Source organism: Abrus precatorius, unplaced genomic scaffold, assembly GCF_003935025.1.
Source record: "Abrus precatorius isolate BTA unplaced genomic scaffold, Abrus_2018 Scaffold3, whole genome shotgun sequence".
Taxonomy (NCBI): domain Eukaryota; kingdom Viridiplantae; phylum Streptophyta; class Magnoliopsida; order Fabales; family Fabaceae; genus Abrus; species Abrus precatorius.
The window spans coordinates 15,216,762-15,237,403 of record NW_020874373.1 but is presented as its reverse complement, the minus strand read 5'-3'; the positions used below and the strand labels follow the sequence as shown (position 1 = coordinate 15,237,403).

At 29.3% G+C, this 20,642-nt stretch overlaps 1 protein-coding gene across 1 annotated transcript; it reads left to right on the top strand.

Moving 5' to 3' along the window:
- The first annotated feature begins 10,913 nt into the window (after positions 1–10,913).
- Positions 10,914–17,734, top strand: LOC113860680 (casein kinase 1-like protein HD16). The gene is made up of 17 exons (XM_027493161.1): positions 10,914–11,367; positions 12,122–12,594; positions 12,998–13,123; positions 13,230–13,303; positions 13,403–13,472; positions 13,554–13,609; positions 13,718–13,789; positions 13,899–13,993; positions 14,134–14,200; positions 14,279–14,408; positions 14,506–14,724; positions 14,818–14,948; positions 15,806–15,980; positions 16,080–16,170; positions 16,724–16,881; positions 16,968–17,156; positions 17,558–17,734. Exons 2-17 carry the CDS (start codon positions 12,181–12,183, stop codon positions 17,615–17,617), a joined length of 2,127 nt encoding a protein of 708 aa, XP_027348962.1. The 5' UTR covers positions 10,914–11,367; positions 12,122–12,180; the 3' UTR covers positions 17,618–17,734.
- Positions 17,735–20,642: the final 2,908 nt, after the last annotated feature.

Sequence of the window (20,642 nt, the reverse complement as noted above, 5' to 3'; positions counted from 1 at the left end):
TGTTATTTTAAAATAGCTCAGTAATTCATCTTTCTATTTTAAAATCTGACCATAGTGCTCTTTGGTTGAAAATATTGTCATAAATCTTTTAAATTCTTAGTTTCCTGTCTTGCTCATTATTATTTTAAAAATCAAGTTTATAACTCTTGGATCAAGTTCAAATTGTGGTCTAAAACATTAATAGTTTTAGGAATAATATCTCTAATTGGAACTTATTTTTTAAAAAAAATACTTTTAATAAGAAGAGGAGATTGTTAAATAGGCTCAAGGGTATCTATTCTAAACTTGCTATGCAGAATAATTCTTACCTAGTTAACCTTATGAAAACCCTTTGGACAAAATATCATGTAGTTGAAATGACCTGAGGTAGTTGATCAATAATATAGTCTGAGGCATATAGAACACTATCCTTAAGGATTATTTGGGTGTAATTGAAAATTCTTCAGGATACAATAGACTCTTCTTATCTGAATGTACAAGGCTCTCAAGAAATAGCAAGCTCATATCTAATCATAACCAAGAGAAATAAATATAATAAAAAGTCTGTGCATCTTTCGTGTGATTATCTCAAAAGATTTAAAATACTTTAATCACTATAATTACTCATGTAAACGTTACATATAATTGAAGATATAAATAATAATAATAATAATAATAATAATAATTAGAATAATAAAATAAAATAAATAATTAATAAATTCTTTTGAAATATAATTATATTATTTCCAACATATCAAAGTATTCTAAACTTTGAATAAATTTTTTGATTTTATCATTATAAATCTAGTTAGAAGTTACGAGACAGGAATAATAAGTTTTTTCATAAGGCTATTGTGATTAGAAGATAGCATAAACAAATTAAACCACTTAGAGATGATAAGAATGATTGAAAGTTTGATTCTTTCAAACTCCATGATATGGTTGTCAGATATTTCGGCAAGTTATATTCTGACCTTTGTTCTAACAGTAAACCCTTCTTAACTTTTTCAAAATTTCTTCCCCTCAGGGAAGCTAATACTATTTTAATCAAATCTTATCCTACAATTGTAGAGGTAAAAACCGCTTTATTTAGCATAGTGAATCTTAAATCTCCTGACCCTGATAGGCTTCATACTGTTTTCTTTAATGACCAATGGAAATTTATTACTCCTTTCATTTTTAGGTTTGTCCTGGATATCTTTAATAACCCCTCCAAGATATCTGAAGTTAATGATACTGTTATTTTCTTAATTCCTAAAATTGATACCACCCTTGAGCATATTAAACAATTTAGTCATATTTTTCTTTGCAATGTTAGTTACAAGATCATTACCAAGTTGTTAGTTAACAGAATTATGAGAACCTTTCCTTATCTTATCTTTGCCAACCAAACTAGCTTCATTCCAGGCAGGCATAATACCCTCATTCTACAAGATCTTGTCCATTTCTTTAATAAACTTAAGCATAGAAATAATTATATGATTATTAAAATTGATCTAGAAAAAGCTTATGATAGACTTAAGCAGAGCTTCTTAGAAGATACTTTACAGGTAATTAGTTTTAATCTAGAGTTTGCCCTTATAAGCTAGTGTATTTCCTCCTCTTCCGTGACTATTAATTGGAACAATACCAGAACTGAAACTTTTAAACTTAGAAGAGGAATTAGGCAAAAAGGGTCTCATTTCCCTTTATCTTTTTGTTACGTGTATTGAGAAAATAGCTCACTTGATTCAGGATAGGGTGAATGATAGCAAATGGGCCCCTTTCTCTTTTGGTAACAAATGGCCTAAAATAATTTATCTCCTTTTTTATGATAATATTATTTTAGTCACTAAAGCTGATAAACAGAATGTTGAAACTATTTCTGAGGTTTTGAATGAATTTTGCTCTAACTCAGTTCTCTCAATTAATAGGGACAAATCTTATATTTATTTTTCTAAAGATTGTGATTCTGCCCTGATTCAAGATATTAGCAAGGGTCTAGACATTAGGAGCTCTTCTACATTCAGAAAGTACCTTGGTATCTCTATTAGTCCTCTCAATTCTACTAGGCAAGATTTTAGTTTCATAATAGACAAAGTAAGGAATAAGCTATTTAATTGAAAAATGAATTCCTTATCAATGGGAAGGAGAATTACCCTTGCACAATCTTGTATTTTAGGCATTCCTAATTATTTTATATAGGTTAGTTTTATTCCTAAATATGTGTGTAATGAAATTGATAAGATTTGTAAGAATTTTATTTAGAGGCTCTCTGAATGGGAAAAATGTCACTTAATCAGTTGGAGGATCATTTATAAACCTAAATGTGAGGGAGGCTTAGGGTTTAGAGACATCCATCTAATTAACAAGGCTTTTATAATGAAACTTTACTCGAGACTTGTTACCTCTCCCATGGACTTATGGTTTCAAGTCCTTTATAATAAATACGGTTTTGCCTTAGGTATAACTACTCAATTTACTAATGGTCATAATATGTCCCCTTTATGGAATGACATGGTTATTATCTGGGACTATTTCTACTCAAGGCTTGGCTGGATTCTTGGGAATGAGATGAGTGCTAGGTTTTGGCAAGATAGTTGGCTTTAGAACTATCAAAGTCTAGCTAGGTTTGCTATTCAACCCATTAATAGTAATACTTAGGAAAATCCTATGATCTTCTTTTCCAATCAGAGCAGATGAGACTGGGAGAAGGTTAAGTAGGTTCTCCCTTAGTCCATTTGTGATTTAATTGCTCAATCTTCTTTGCCTGTTATATCCAATAGGCAAGATCAGGTCTTTTGGAGTCTGACTAGCAATGGTATTTTTTCAATTAGTTTGACTTATAGTCTAATTTCTAAAGGTAACCAGAATAATAATTGTAATAACCAGGCCTTTAATTTGTTTTGGAAGTGGAAGAGACCTCCTAGAGTTACTATTTTTTTCTAGAAAGTTGCTTATGACAAACTTTTAACTAATGAGAAGAGAGTTCATCGTAGGATGGTTATATGTACTTTATGTTCTAGATGTAATGAGGCTCCCGAGTCTATTATGCATGTTCTTAAGGATTGTTGGTATACTACTCAAATTTGGAATAAGCTTCTTCTCCTTGATAAATGGATTGATTTTTTTAGTCTTGGTTTAAATAATTGGATTTTGTTTAATTTATCTGATCAAAATTTTTCCATGCAACCTTTTTGGCCATCTCTATTTGAATTTGTTGCTTGTAATTTGTGGAATAACAAAAGTTATGCTATTTTTCACAATTCTTGTTTGTGCACTGATGTTGTGTTAAAAATGATTATTTATGAGTTTGATTAGTTTTATTCTTTTAGTAGTAGTACGATGACTATGGCTTCAAGTTAGTTAGAGCCTTTGAGGCTTTTTAGATGGATTCTGCCACTAGATGAGCAGTTCAAGCTTAATATTGATGGCTCTGTTCAACATTCTATAGAGACTGCTTGCTGTGAAGAGCTCATCTATGATCAAAATGGAGTTTTCATAGCCAGTTTCTACAAGGCCATTTAATTTTGTTCCCCAATTATAGTTGAATTGTGGGCTATTGTTTGGGGTCTTAAACTTGTAATTTCGTGAAATATCAAGGTTATTTAAATTGAATATAACTGTAAATAAGCTATCTCTTTAATTCTAAACATTCAAAGTAGCAACTACCCACTTGGTTTTGTTGTTAAAGAAATTGTCTCTTTATAAGATTTATTAAATTTCGTATTCCATTTTTATATAATTATATTTGACAAATATAAAATAATTTCCTTATCAACTCATAATTTATTTTTAAATAATATTTATTCAGTTAATTAAATTTATTATTAAACTAAATGCTGGTATTCGATTTAACATAAATCAAAGATAAAAATTAATGAATTAAAGATTGAATTGTTATACTAGTCTTTGGTAAAAAAAAACATGTTCCTCACTATTTTACTTTTATATACAATGATGTAAAATTTTTATTAAGTTATCTTTCGTTAAGTTAACTGTCTCACACAAAAGAAAAATAAATTATAATTACATATTAACCAAATTGCACAGTATATATTCTTACAAGACTTTCATGCTATAATTTAAATATTTAATTAGTTTTAATTTATGTAATATGAATGGAATATTCTTATAACAGTAATAAAATTTTCAATTTTTTCCATAAACTAATTATTTCTTATAAGGTTTATCAAACGTTCTATTCAATTTTTATGTTATTATCTTTAATGAATGGAATAAAATATTTTCCTAATCATTTTAATATAAATAAAAGATAAAAATTAATATATAAAATATTATATTATTATATTATCCTTTTGGATAGAAAAAAAATCATCATTAAAGACTTTTACGGTAAAAAATTGATTTTAAATAATAAATTAGTTTTCCATTTTTTAAAATATTTTATTGTTGTTTTGTACGGTGTATTAAATTCCTGCTTAATTTGCACGCTATTATTTTTTATAAATATAAAATAAAATATTTTCTAATAAACTTGCAATTTAAATTTATAATAAAATTGTATTTATTAGATTAATTAAAATTCATTAGTATGATTAGCTGTTAGTATTCATTTAATATGAATAAAAAATAAAATTTTATTCATTAAAGATTAAATTGCTATATTACCACTACTAAAAATTTAAATTAATTCACTAAAATTGTTTTAGCTTAACTTGTTATTTAAAATTTAAATTTCAGTAATGCAATTTTATTAACTAGTAAAAAGAAAAAACTTTACTCTTATTGGTGTAATTAGACAAAATAAAACTGTTATATTATTCTCAATTTAAATTAACTCATAATCTAAATTTTTAATTGTGATTAAATTTTCCTCATCAATTTACTTGAAATCAAAGTTAAGGTTAGATTATTATTTTATTCTTTGTTTTGACATGAAAATTTCCCTCGCTATTTTTCTTTTGTATACAAAGATATAAATCCATAAGCTAAATGAACTTTCTTAATCTATTTATTAAATTTAAGGTTATAATATTAATACTTAAGTTTACCAAATTATACTTAAATTAAGAAATAATTAATACATAATCTTCAGAAAATCATTAAAAATTAATAGTAGAATTAATAAAATTAATATTTGATAAAATATTATTAAAAGTATTATTTTATTAAATTTAGCATCACAGTGTCATTTAATTCTAACCCTTAATTAATATACTAACTAAATTATTACATATTCTTACAAAGCTTACATGCTATAATTTAAATATTTGATTCGTTTTAATTTATTTAATATTAATGGAATGTAGAACATAAATAATAAAGGTTGCAAAAATAAAACTTTTCTACAATCTAATTGTTTCTTTGTAAGGTTTATTAAACTTCCTTTTCAATTATACATTATTATCTTTGCTAAATATAAAAGAAAAGAATTTTTTAATCAAGTCATAATTTAAATTTATAAAAAAAATTTATTTATGGAATTAATTAAAATTTATTATTGTAATTAAATAATAATGTTTAATTTAATGCAAATAAAGTTAAAAATTAATAATTTAAATGTTGAATTACTGTATTATTCTTAGCTTGAGCAATAAAAATTAATCCTTACTATCTATATATTTTAATTTTTTAAAATTTTAAACATATATATTCTTAAAATTAGAATAAAATAATTATTATTAAAAACTAGTTATCTTACTATTAAACGTGATTCAAATAGATTATTTTTTATCAATCACATTAATTTTATCAAATATTTTATCTTTTTTATATTGTGTATGTGTTTCTGTACATCTCTTTTTCTTTTTTCCCTTATTCTCTTTTATCTTCTATTATTACCCCACCCAAATAAAGAGAATGAACTTTCCAACATAAAATCACTTACCTTTTCACAATTATATATGCAATAAAATAAAAAAAGATTTAAAAAATTTAAGTAAAAAAAAGTTTATATACAATTATTTTAATCATTTCTTTATAAATGTCATATCTTTAGCTTTCATAAAAGTGTCATGAACATTGTAAGATAATCGTAATGAAATTTATATCTTCTATAATTTTAACACGAAATATAGCTTGTTGTTTAAATTTACTTAAGTAAAATAAGTTAAGAAGTGATTTTACTTAAATTAAAAAAATTTGTTTAAGCGAAATATGCTGAAAAAGTATTTCTCACACAAGTCAATATTTTTTGCTTAAATCAAAATTACATAAAAATTTAAAACATCCTTTTTTTCTTATCTCAATTTTGTCTCCACCCTTTTTAAACTAAAAAAATTTGAGAAACATTTCTTTCTCATTGATAGTTACCTAACATGGGTTCAATATAATACAATATTGACTGGTTTAAAAAAAAGGTAATAGTTTAGTTGGTTTACAAAAGAAAAAGTTAAAATTTTGAAGTTATTATAAAATATTAATGCTTCTTCTTCCTACTATAAAATCATTCACAAGAAATATGAATATAATATTCATAAGTGCGTTTTTTCTTTCTTTTTGAATCTAAACTCACTCCATATACTGCTATATCCCCAAAATAATATTTTGGAATTTAGATTGTTTTATTTTCTATTAATTCTAATCTTACCATTTAAATTTGATGATTTTGTTTCACTGTGATTGGATTAAACCTTAATATGTTAAATGAATGATATGATTTTTGAATTTTAAAATTTAAATTGTTTGAAAAAATAGAAAACATAAAATTAAGTAGACCAAAATTAAAATAATAAAATTCTAATTTTATTCTCATTTAACACACACAAAATTAAGTATACTAAAATAACATTGATCATTTTAAAATTGAAATAATAGTTTTTTAATTTTATTCTCATTTATAAACATTGTATTAAAAAAAAGTAAAATTTAATTATGTTAAATCATTCTCAAGTGAATAAACTTTATAAAATAACATAGGAAAAATAAATTTAACAAACATTCCATCACATTATTTTGTTTTAACAACTATTATATTTTTTAAATATAAATAAATATTAAATTTTAAATAACATATTTACAAATCATATGAAAAGTTAGTAAAATCTATAAGTGTATAAATTAAACACATATCTTAACTCATATATATATATATATATATATTAATTGAAGATACCAAATGTATATTTTAACAAAATAAAATGACAATTTTGTTTAAAAAAATTATGATATTTTAAGAAACTAAAAACTTATATTTAGGATTGTTTAATATCACAAAAATAATCAATCTCTTATTTTTTATAAAGAAAATTTTTAATTTTAAATACCATTTTTAATATATAATAAAATATAAAAATAAAAAATAAAAAACATTTACTATAACTCTTGAGAGTTGACTTTAAAAAACTAGTTATAATAATAATAAAAAATATATCTATTATATTTTTATAACTTTAATATAATAAATATTTATTTTTAATAAAAATTTCATAATTTTATATGATTAATTTTTTTTTTAAAAATTGAGATGAATAAATTTCTATAAAATAAAGTAATTTTTTTAATAATCAATAATCAATTATAATTCAAAGACAAGATTTAGTTATATAATATAAATATTTTTTTAACTAAATTTGATACTGTGTATTTTTTTAAAAATCATAATTGTTTAGATAATTCATTTAGAGTATGTTTAATTTTTTTTCTATAAATAATTTTTAATTTTTAAAAATAAATCACAATATAAATTTGTATTACATTTTATTTTTAAAAAAGAAAAAATATGTTTTTATTTCTTATAATTAACACTTATTTATAAACTAATTTTTATAATTAATATTTTTTTATTTTAAATTTTGTACTAATGTTATGTTTGTCAATTTTCCTAACATCAACGAGTTTATAAACGATAAAGGCTAATCTGAAAATATTTATAAGATTTTCATGCTATAACTTAAATATTAAGTATCGTATTTAAATATTAAATTAGTTTTTAATTTATGTAATATGAATGGAATATTCTTATTACAGTAATAAAATTTGCAATTTTTTCCATAAACTAAGTATTTCTTTATAAGGTTTATTAAAGGTTCTATTAAATTTTTATGTTATCATGTTTAATAAATAAAATAAAATATTTTCCTAATCATTTTAATATAAATAAAAATAAAAATTAATATATAAAATATTAAATTATTATATTATCTCAATTTGTATAGAAAAAAAATCGTCATAAAAGGTGTTCTTAAAAGTTTTCACGCTATAATTTAAAAATTAAATATTTCTTTTTAAATAATAAATTATTTTTCTATTTTAAATATTTAATTGTTGTTTTCTACGGTATATTAAATTCCTGCTTAATTTAGACGCTATTATTTTTGGTAAATATAAAATAAAATATTTTACTAGTCAACTTGCAATTTGAATTTATAATAAAATTATATTTATTAGATTAATCAAAACTCATTGGTATAATTAGCGGTTAGTATTCATATTAATATGAATAAAAAAATTTATACATTAAAAATTAAATTGCTATATTAGTACTACTAAAAAATTAAATTAATTCAGTAAAATTATTTCAACTTAACTCGTTACTTGTAGTGGTGTGACTAGACAAAATAAAACTGTTATATTATTCTCAATTTAAATTAACTCATAATCTAAATTTTTAATTGTGATAAAATTTTCCGCATCAATTTACTTGAAATCAAAGTTAAGGTTAAAATATGATTTTATTCTTTGTTTTAACTTGAGAATTTCCCTCGCTATCTTTCTTTTGTATATAAAGATATAAATCTTTTATCCATAAGCTGTTTTTTATTAAGTCATTATTGTCAAAGAAAAATAACTTATAATTAATTAATGAATAAAATCAAATAGAAGTCAAACCAAGAAAATTTATTTTTAATAATTTTTTATTACAAATGAATTTTATTAATCTATTTATTAAATTTAAGGTTATAATAAAATTAATTAAGTTTACCAAATTATACATGATTTAAAAAAAATTAATACTATATATATATATATATATATATTTAAATTATATAAAATTTTGTATACGTAACCTTCAGAAAATCATTAAAAATTAATAGTTGAATTATTAAAATTAATATTTGATAAAATATTATCAAAAGTATTATTTTATTAAAGTTAGCATCACAGTGTCATTTAATTCAAACCCTAATTAATATATTAACTAAATTATTACATATTCTTACAAAGCTTGCATGCTATAATTTAAATATTAGATTCGTTTTAATTTATTTAATATGAATGGAATGTAGAACATAAATAATAAAAGTTACAAAAATAAAACTTCTCCACAATCTAATTGTTTCTTTGTAAGGTTTATTAAACTTCCTTTTCAATTATACATTATTATCTTTGATAAATATAAAAGAAAAGAATTTTCTAATCAACTCATAATTTAAATTTAGAAAAAAATGTAATTTATGGAGTTAATCAAAACTTATAATTGTGATTAAATATTGATGTTTAATTTAATGTAAATAAAAGTTAAAAAATTAGTAATTTAAATGTTGAATTACTATATTATTCTTAGCTTGGGCAAGAAAAATTGATCATCATCATTATCTATATATTTATTATACCTTCTATATCAAAATTGTCATTAGTGTATCACGTGATTAGGATCACAATTTGTGAACACATGAATTGCATCAATGTTATTCGATGCATGTAATTTTTAAGGAATTAAAAAAACAATATTTGAATCTTTTGTAAAAATAAAAAATAAAAAAATGTCATAAATATGAGATAAGTAATTGAAACTGCAATTTTTTTCTGGTCAAATTTGAAATGCGGGCGTGGTCTTAGAAATTTGTTTGGTTTGTGGATCTTACCCCATAGCACCAGGGCCCATGCTTATTAGTCCATTAACATTTGGAAAATATTTTGTGCACAATAGTTGGCATATTTACTCCAAAAAATAAATTAAAAAAATTATATACAGTTTTAATATTGTCAACATTTTTAAGATCCCAAACGTGTCAAACAAATGGAAGCATGCCGTTGGGCGCTCACAATTTGTCTGTCCTTATACGTAGATATAACTGCACGTCTTTTACATTTTTAGTTTGTGGTCATCTACGCTGTTACATGTGAACATTAACATTCAGATATGTGTATGCGAATGCACCATTTTTTTTTCTCTTTTCCCCCCTATAATGTTCATGAATGAAGAGACGTGTTCACTTTCCCCTTTTGTGGTTTAGACATTTTGCTTAGGATATCAAAGTCAACCTGTTTCGATTATATTGTCATAATCCTAATCCATAGCCAAAATGGAAAAGCGATTTGTGTCATGCTGGGTTTGATAAATCTAGGATATAGTAACTGGCTAAAATTTCTTTTATCATAATATTCTAGGTTGTTCACTCATTTTTATATGTTGTTTTCGTTTAGTATCTGTCAATGTCCATACAATGGAGTGTGGGGTAACATTAGTTGTTTTCGGAAATTCCCTAATGCCGTTTGAAACATGATTACATCTTTGAAATTGTAGCCATATTTTGGATATCAGAGATTAGTAGTTTGGGACATTTTAAATTAATTTATTAAATTCAACATATTAAAATTATAATGTTTAAAGACTCAATTATTCCTCGTAATTAGGGATGAGTGGGGAGTTTTATCAAGAGGCTCAATAGAAATTGATGACAGTTTTTTGAAGGTTAAGAGCCAGAGTCATTATTGTGTGAATCAATGTGAAAAATTTACTTACCCCAAACGGGATCTTAACTTTTGTAAAAGAAAATGGATCAAAATAAGTATGAAATCTAATAGCAAAATCAACAAAAAAAAGGGAAAATAATAACGGGCTTAAGTTCAAATCTATAAAATAGGATAATTAAATTACACGTCCAATGAATTAATTTAATTTTTTTGCAATGTAAAAATAAAATTAGCGCTCCCGTTCGGTGGAGAAAAAGTAAACAAAAATAAAACGGAATTTAAATAAAAAATATAATATCCTTTTGGTTATTACGAAGCTACATTTGCATGGTGCATATAAAATAGAGTCCCTCACACATAGATAGAGAGAAAGCAAAGCGATACAAAACACACACACACACACACACACTCACACAAACACACACGTACACAACCAACAACAACAATAAACTCACCATTACCGCATTCTCTCTTTCAAAAGGAAAAAAAGAAAAAAAAGAAAAGAAAAAAGAGAAGCAGCAATAACAAAAACCAAGAGAGGCTAACCCATATCTTCTTCCACCTAATATACTCTCACGAACCGTTCTTCTTTCGAACCCTAAATTCATAGACGACGATGCTTTCGACGTAGTTTCGTTGCTTTAACTGCTTCAAAGCCTCATCCACCTTTTCCTCTTCCACCATTACGCATTTTTCGCCCTCTCCTCACTCATTCTTCGACGATCTTCACTTCGATCGCTCTCTCTTTTGCCCCTTTCGCGAATCGCTTCCCGATCCTTCTCCTTTCGAAGCTCGCCGGATCGATCTGTGAGGAGTTTTTTTTTTTTTTTTCTTTTTGCGTTTATATTGTTCTTGTTATTTGAAATTCTGGAGTTTTTTTTCGTCAATCGTTTTGAGATTGTTGTTGCCGTTGTGTGAGTCTGATGATGGTTGTTGAAATTTTTAAATGTTTTTGGTTATTTTTAAATATCTGTGTTTTTTTGGATGATCGGATTGAAGATTGGCGTTCTTTGTTGAGTATTCAATCTGGTTTTTGAAAATTGATTTTTTGCTGTGTTTTTTATGGCGGTGATGTTGCAGTTGAAGCAATCGATGAAATTTACGAGTTGGAATTCGTGTAATCTGTTTTGGTTTCGGAGGATTAGGATGAAAACCTGGTGGTTTTTTGTTTTTTATTTTCTGTGTTTTTGGCTTTCTGTAAAATGGTTTAAGCTATTGACCGACAATGATGATATAAGAAAGGTGTGTTAAAATTAGAATGCAGAAAGCGACGGATTTTTTTGTATGCTTTTAGGGACATTCTTTTGGTTGTGGAGTATATTTTGCTGAAAGTAGAATCTTTTTCCTGGTATCTACTGCTTTTTCACTACGCTATTTTCTTTATGTTGTTATCTGAGGGTGAACTGAGGCAAGTTCCTTAGATATTTTTCCCCGTACTTTTTAATATGATACATGCAGCTGAATATTTTGAGTTAATCTTGAGGAGGTTCTGTTTACTTTCTGAAAATATTTCTCAATGAATGCCTTGAGCTCATTTGTCTACTTTGTTTGTTCATTGCAGAGGATTTTTGCCATTCTTTGGGGGCGACTGAAGTGGGCTATGTTTTGAATGGGGAGAGGATGCCAGAGTTGAGAAGTGGAGCTAGAAGGTCGAAACGGCTTGGAGATCTTCAGCCTGGTCCACTACCTGTTGATCAACGAGAGAATTGGGCACAACCTACTCCGAACCGAACTAGGAGGAGAGTTGGAGGTGGAAGAGGAAGAGGTGGTAATGCCACAGCTGTAGGCAAAGGGGCTTCACCAGCTGTACCCACAAGGCGAACTGCAGCTGGTAGAGGCCGCGGAGCAAGATTGATTGATCTGGACCCTGAACCTTGTGAAGTTCTTCCAGAACCTGTTGCTTTAGGGGCTCCAGAACCCATTTACAATCACGTAGAGGTAGTGGCCAATAATAATATTGTGATGGAGGGTGGAAGTGCCGATAAGGTTGCGGGACCTGAAGAAGAAACAAGCACAACCCCTGTCCCTGAGAGGGTATCCCCATGTTGCACGTTGCTTCTCTTGGATTGCATGAATGCCTTTCCAAAAATATACTGCAATTTTGTTTTAATGATGTGATGGTGTTATTTTTTATAACAATAATTATGACTGCTATCTTCTTTAACTTCTGCTTGGGCTGTGATAATGATTTTATCATTCATTGCAGTTTTTCCTGGTTTTTCTGTTTTTGTTTGTGTCTCTAATAGAAATTTGAGTTGCCAATGGAGATTTTGTTTGTACATATTTTTAGAATAAAGTTTATTATGTTTTGCTGCATTAGTCCATGTCTGACTTAATCTAGAGAATCATGAGTCTTGACTGCACTGCAGTTATTGCTTGTAGCTAATATAGATTTGGCAGTATCTTATTTGTGGTGGATACTTTCTCATTGGTGCAGGTACAAGTTGGTAACTCTCCTGTATATAAGATCGAAAGGAAATTGGGTAAGGGTGGTTTTGGCCAAGTTTATGTTGGCAGAAGGGTAAGCGGTGGCTCTGATCGAACAGGTCCTGATGCAGTTGAGGTATTACTATGGAATTCAATCTCTCATCAAGGATTCAATGAAAATTTAATGATGCCGTGCTGGATGATACACTAATTTTTCCCCTTATTTATAACTTTGTCTACAGGTTGCTCTCAAGTTTGAGCACAGAAACAGTAAAGGTTGCAACTATGGGCCTCCTTATGAGTGGCAGGTTTACAGGTATCCTTTGTGTTGAACTATCAAAAATTTTGTTTTCAAGCTTTAAGTGTTGTAATTTTATGATCTAATTCTCATTTTTGTATTATTGGCATTGATAAGCACTCTGAACGGTTGTTATGGCATTCCCTGGGTTCATTACAAGGGTCGACAGGGAGATTTCTACATTTTGGTGAGATATGGTCTAAAGTTCCCCATATTAGCATACGTGGATTTTCTCTTTTGTTGTCTAAAGGAAAACAATATATTTCAGGTCATGGACATGCTTGGGCCCAGTCTTTGGGATGTTTGGAATTCTCTTGGCCAATCGTAAGATTTGGACCCTCCCTTTTATTACCTTATAGGTTCACTTTTAATAACTGCAATTTCTTTAAATTCTTCCCATTTTAGCCCCATTAACGATTTAGACTTGGACAGGATGTCACCAAGTATGGCTGCTTGCATTGCTGTGGAGGCAATATCAATTCTTGAGAAGCTCCACTTGAAAGGGTAAATTCTTGTGATGGTTATTTCAGTCCTGTTATCCCTAATATTCCTGTTTATTTTGTCATGATTATGATTTATTACTTTTTATCAATAAAACTCATCATTGAATCAGGTTTGTGCATGGAGATGTAAAACCAGAAAACTTTTTGCTTGGTCAACCTGGAACAGCTGATGATAAGAAGTTATATCTTATTGATCTTGGTTTGGGTATGTTGTCCTTTCAAAGAAGTTATTGTTGCTTTTACTTTGCATTTACCTTTCTGTCTCACCACTAGTGTTTATTTATTGGGAGTTATATTATGTTTTCATAGCTCACTAATGTCCATACCATGCATTTCTGTCTTTAGCTTCTAGATGGAAGGATGCGTCATCTGGTCAACATGTTGAATATGATCAGAGACCTGATATATTCAGGTTTGTAAATGTTATTACTGTATTATGGACTATCTTTTGTTTTCTACATACATATTGATAATATGCCTTTTTGTGCAGGGGAACAATAAGGTATGCTAGCGTGCATGCACATTTAGGCAGGACTGGAAGTCGAAGGGATGATCTTGAGTCACTGGCATACACATTAATATTTCTCATAAAAGGGAGATTACCATGGCAGGGTTATCAGGTGTGTTTGTAGTATCTTTTCATTATACATTGATCCTTACTTCTTAGAATTTTCATTTTATATGATATATTTTCTCTTTCCTTGGCCCAATCTACAGGGTGACAATAAAAGCTTTCTTGTTTGTAAGAAAAAGATGGCCACTTCTCCGGAGTTGATGTGTTGCTTTTGTCCTGCCCCATTTAGGCAGTTCCTGGAAGCTGTTACTAATATGAGATTTGATGAGGAGCCGAATTATTCTAAGCTTATATCACTTTTTGAAAGCTTGATTGAACCATGTACTCCGTTGAGACCTATTAGAATAGATGGAGCTTTAAAGGTTGTTTTAATGTATTTATTTTAGGGTTTTAAGGTTTTATCCATTTGATTGATTATGCTGTACATCTGAATGCGAAACCCTTTGTGTAAGTAGGTTGGTCAAAAGCGGGGAAGGATGCTTATAAATCTGGAAGAAGATGAGCAACCTAAGAAGAAGGTGCGATTGGGGAGTCCTGCGACTCAGTGGATATCAGTGTATAATGCACGACGCCCCATGAAGCAGAGGTAGTTAATATGTCATCCTCAGTCTGGCGTGTTCATAATAATAATTTTCCACATTATGTGTTGAAGTGTTGAACACAAACTTTTCTTCCGTCAATGATGGTACAGATGAGTGTTGTTGCTTATTTGAGTCATTCTTTCTTTTTGCCTTGAAAATGTGTCATTATGCAAGGATTTCTAGCATTCCTGACTACTGGGTGCAGGCTTCTCTCCCAAATGCCAAGATATAACTTACATTACATATGAAGTCAGCCATGTATCGATGCATGTTGCAGCCAAATATCTTCATAATGAAATTAGCCATCCTGCTGTACCTGACAATGGTTGGAAGTTATATTGTTTAGTAGGCCTATGTCATCAATCCAAACCAAAAAGCAAGTAAAAGTGAGAGTGAAAAGGGCATTCTGAGGATTTGCCATGACAAGCAGATTGTTCTAACATGACATTTTTTCAGAAAGTTCTATAAATTTTGTATCTTAGGATAAGTAGACATGGAGTTTTGTAAATTAAATTTTAAAAAATTTCTCCCTGAATTTTTTGATCATAAATATGATTGTCACTACTTACTAGTACGAATTAAAATTTTGGGAACCTTTAAATGGATTTACTTATTTTGGATTTATTAATTTTGATCCACCTGTCTTAAATGCTTCTATTATACTTCATGCATGGCAGTGCCCATTAAAAATTAGTTTTAAACAAAAGAGGTAATACTTTGGTAATTGCTAGTACATGGTACAGATGCTGTCTTGAAAGGAGTATGCATCCAGATTAATTGCCCTATTAAATGCATTAGCTTATTCATTTAGAAACAAGTGTTTATTTTGCTTGGTCTTATTTAACACTTCCTGTGGTTGCAGATATCACTATAATGTAGCAGATGCTAGGCTCCGGCAGCATGTAGACAAGGGTATCGAGGATGGGTTGTACATAAGCTGTGTAGCTTCTGCAGCAAATCTGTGGGCTCTAATAATGGATGCTGGAACAGGCTTTTCTTCACAAGTTTATGAGTTATCAGCAGCCTTCCTGCACAAGGTTGGCTCTCTTTCTTCCCTGATTTATATATATTTCATCTTTTATTAAGCAAATATATAACGATTGGAATAATTGACGTCTGGGTGCTTGATCTCTCAGGATTGGATTATGGAGCAATGGGAGAAAAATTACTATATCAGTTCAATAGCTGGTGCAGTTAATGGGAGTTCCTTGGTTGTCATGTCCAAAGGTTTATAACCTAAAGTTTTATTGCCTTCTCCACTTTCATAAGATATATATTCTGTTTGAAAGGGCTTAACTAAATCATCATACCATGCAATTTCACTTAACATTTTCACCATCACCGTTGGTACCCTTGCCTGATCTCTAATTTTTTTTGTCCTTTTTGGAATCTTTTATGCATAGGTAGTTTGAATAGATAATCTTTTTTTGTTTTAAATGGTTGTCATGCCATTTATTTTGTGTCTAACTACTTGCAAGAGTACAGCATACACTGCAATTGGTTATTTTTTATACCGATTTAAAATTCACCTTGTATAGGTCCCTGCGAAACTATAAAGCATTGTAGAAGTCAAATTGATTCTCTCTTTGTACGATCTTTTTCTACTTGTACATGATTCAACAATTTATTTAGTTATAGAAGCTGAAAGAAGAAACTGATCAATTATTTTACAGAAAGTTGTGTTTTATTTACCTTGTTTTATTTCTGGGATTAATGAAACATCAACTGTTCTTCCGAATAAGACTTTCTGTGATCTCATGATAGAGTCCTTGACTTGTAGGAACACCTTATACACAGCAGTCCTACAAAGTGAGTGAATCATTTCCTTTCAAATGGATCAACAAGAAGTGGAAAGAAGGATTTCATGTTACCTCAATGACTACTGCTGGCAGTCGCTGGGGTGTTGTCATGTCCAGAAATGCTGGGTATTCCGATCAGGTATCTACCTCTTTCACCTTTGATTTTTGGTAATGCATGCATTATTTTTACTGACATTGGATTTGTTTTTCATTTGATGATGCAAGGTCGTGGAACTTGACTTTTTGTATCCAAGTGAAGGAATCCATCGACGATGGGAGAGTGGTTACCGAATTACTTCTATGGCTGCTACTAGTGATCAGGCAGCCTTCATACTGAGCATACCAAAACGCAAATTGCTTGATGAAACTCAAGAGACTCTGCGGACTTCGGCTTTCCCTAGCACCCATGTGAAGGTATTTGCATGTCTTTTGTCCTATTTATTACATGTTGGGGTGTAATCCTGACAGTTTTCCATGGTGTGCTCGTAGTGATATTTCTGTTATCCGCACAAGGTTTTATTATCCATCACGAGGGGGTTTATGGTCATTTTGTTCATGATTATTTATTGATTTAGTTAGAGAATCGTAACTGAGGGCCTGGGGAGTACTGATAGCTTGTGGTTGATAATGATCTGTCTTACCTTGAAAAGAAATAAAACAAAAAAAAAAAACTAAATTTCTGTAGTTTCAAACCCTGATTGATTCATTGCCAAAAGGAAAAGATAAAATAAATCCCGAGCTTTCTGTGTTGTTATTATGCTATTGATTCTCGTGTTTTTACTCGCTACGTATTAATAGGTTTGATGGTTTTGCAGGAAAAATGGTCCAAGAATCTCTACATTGCCTCAATATGTTATGGGCGAACTGTTTGCTAGCTTACAGTTGCTATATTCTTAAAAAATGAGGCAAAATTAGAAATATTGGAGGATTATCATGATTATTAAATTGGAATGGCTAGGCCTGCTTTTGACCCCAGACCCTGTCACAAAAAACGCCTCCCATATTAATTTTTCGTTATAATTGTATAAAGAAAGAAAAAGCTAAAGGGGGAAAAGAAGTGAGTTATGCTGTGGGAGAGCATGTTCTTCTACCAACCCGAGCCAATGGGAGCAATGATTTGTTGAAGAGTATTATCTTGTCACAGGGGGTGGCTATTTTGGCCATATTTCATGGTTGTGCTTTAAACAATTTGCGATTTTGTATGTAATGGTATAAATTTTTACCAACATCATAAACAAAAACATCGAATTCTAAGATATAATGATTTCTAGATCTGCAGAGTAATTCTTCTCGGTCCTGGACTAGTTGTAGTAGTTACGCACTCTACACGACATTATAATTATTGTGGGGTCGCTTTGGTACTCCATCGACTTTTTATTTTTCAGTAGTCAGCGTCCGCTGTCGTGAATATGGCTTAACTACGTGGGATAGAAAGTCTCTCTGCAACAGTCATCCTTTTCATTTTCTTTTGACCGCCTCTAGGTGCTAGCTAGGGTTTGTTGAAGCCAACTTTGAAGCATGGTTTTATATACGTGTTTAATAACATTATAGGAGGATTTATTCCCATATAGGAAGGTGGCAAACAGTATTGAAATTAAAAGCATTAACTAGTACTTGTTCTGAAAGTTTCATTTTACTAAATCATAACTTCAATTCTAATTCAAATCGGGATACGGAACGTAATGTTATTCTAACCCTGAAGGATTTGAGCTTCGTAACATAAAACAAACCAACCTGCATTGTCACGATATTTCAGATCTATTTCATTAATAATTGATCTAATTCAGATCAAAGGCTTTTTCTTTTGTGATCTACATTTGCCCTTTTCTTAAATGATTATTTTCCTTTGTACTGTGTTTTTTTTTCGGTCGAGACTTTCCTTTATCAAATGATCATTTTCCTTTATACCTTGAATTGGCCACCCGTGACTAGCAAACACTTGATCTTTACGGATTACAGCTTGGCTTTTTAATATATGAGCATTCAAATCACCGAGCGAGAATGCCTTTTAGACACTTTTATAAAGTAAGGCACACTGAAGATTGAAGTATATAAGGGGTGAGTTGTTGGTTATGGGTGTTGGGCATCAAGGTTGGTTATGGCCTTATGGGTGTCAAGCATCAAGGTTGTCTTGGTCTCTCCTGCTATCTATCACCTTCTGGTGGCCCACGACAAAGTCAAGCATTTAAGTTCAACCCAACAACCAAGCCGAAGAAACTGAAACAAAAAAATCAAGATAAAAATAAGGTGGGATAAAAACAACTTACATTTGTTTTCTTAAAAGAAAAAAAAAAGATCTGTAAAGAAGTTGAAAAACCAACAGAGAGAAAGAAATTAGATAGGATGAAAATGATGAGAAAATGAATTTTTTTTTTATTGTTTGGTATAAGAGGAATATGAAAGAAAAAGGAGAAGAAAAGTGATATTCTCTCTCAGTTGTTAGGTGAAAAAAAATGATTTTTTTTTTTGTATAGATAATTTTATCTTTAAATGTTGAGGAAAGAAAGATAAAAGAAACTATAGGTTATTATTATTTCTTCATCATTTTCTTTAACAAACCAAACTAAACAAAAAGGTGTAATATGAACTAATTTTTTTCATCCTTTTTTCCCCCTCTTGTTTATTGATAACCAAACAAAGCGTTAGTGATATACCCACCTCATAAGTCAAGTGGAACAGTTAGGGATGACAACTTTAGTCTCGAATCTTCTAGCTATATATATTTTTTTTAAAGTTACATTTCCTTGTCCAAAAGTCATTTCTCAAGGATACTAATATTATTTGAAATTTACTTAATCCTGTATTCAAATTTCATTAAGACTCAACTTTTAGTCAATATCTATAAAACAAAAACAAAAAAAAAGGAGTTGTCGCACTCCAATTTATAACCTTTTTTTATGCATATTTTAGGATTTGAAAAAAATAAAATAAAACCACATCATATCATGTATTCAATGTACATAGTTTTCTTAACACAAACATAACTTACCCAATTTTTTTTCCATTATTTTCATTAGATAAATTTGAAGAAAAGTTGTAACACCTCAAATTTTTTATAATAATAAATTAATTATTAATATAAGTATGTGTATTGTTAATTAGGTGTACATCTTGAGTTATGTTGGTGATGTGGACGTGTGTATATAGATAACTGTATGTGAGTGTTAACTTAGATTGACTGAAGTTGGTTGGAAATATAAACTGAGGGTGAACTACAGAGGGTTTTCGTTGTAGCGAAGGTATTCTCGCTATAATGAAAAGGCCTTGGGCGAAGAGTATGAAACTGTGTCGTTCTCGCTGTAACGAGAGGATTCTCGCTGTAGCGAGAAGATACTAGGAGAGATGGGTGAAATTGTTGTGTTCTCGCGATAGCAAGAATTCTCTCGCTGCAGCAATAAGGCAACATTGAGGGTACATTTCTGGGTGCAGTCTCGCTGTAGCGAGAGAGTCTCGCTGCTGTAGTGAGATTCTGTAGAAATCAGAGTGCAGTTTCTTTTGATATTTTTGTTATAGCGAGAGAGGATGTCGCTGCAGCCAACGAGAATATCTCGTTGTAGCGAGAATGTCACAATACCTTGTGTATTTAAAGAGTTTAAGGTTAGAAAAAATGCATTCTCACTTCCCTCTCTTCTCTCTCTCGTTGGTTCTCTCAATCCCTAGCCTTTTTCACTGATTAAATCGCCCCTTAAGCTGTTTGTGCCCTAAACTGAAGATTGGAATCGTGTTTGGAATGTTTAGAGGTGAGTATTTTGAGTTAGGATTTTTGGTTTTTTGCTCTTTCTTCATCCTTTTTGATTTCTCATGAATTATTTTATGTATTTAGGACAAGAATCTGTGTAAGAGGTGTTTCTACCGTTGACTTCGTGGTGGATCTCCATTCTAAGGTAAGGGAGAATTTAT

Coding starts and splice junctions, on each gene's coding strand:
- LOC113860680 (XM_027493161.1), top strand. CDS start 12,181: ATGCCAGAGTTGAGAAGTGGAGCTAGAAGGTCGAAACGGCTTGGAGAT. Junction 13,124..13,229: donor CAGGTCCTGATGCAGTTGAG/GTATTACTATGG, acceptor CTTTGTCTACAG/GTTGCTCTCAAGTTTGAGCA. Junction 14,409..14,505: donor TACCATGGCAGGGTTATCAG/GTGTGTTTGTAG, acceptor CCCAATCTACAG/GGTGACAATAAAAGCTTTCT.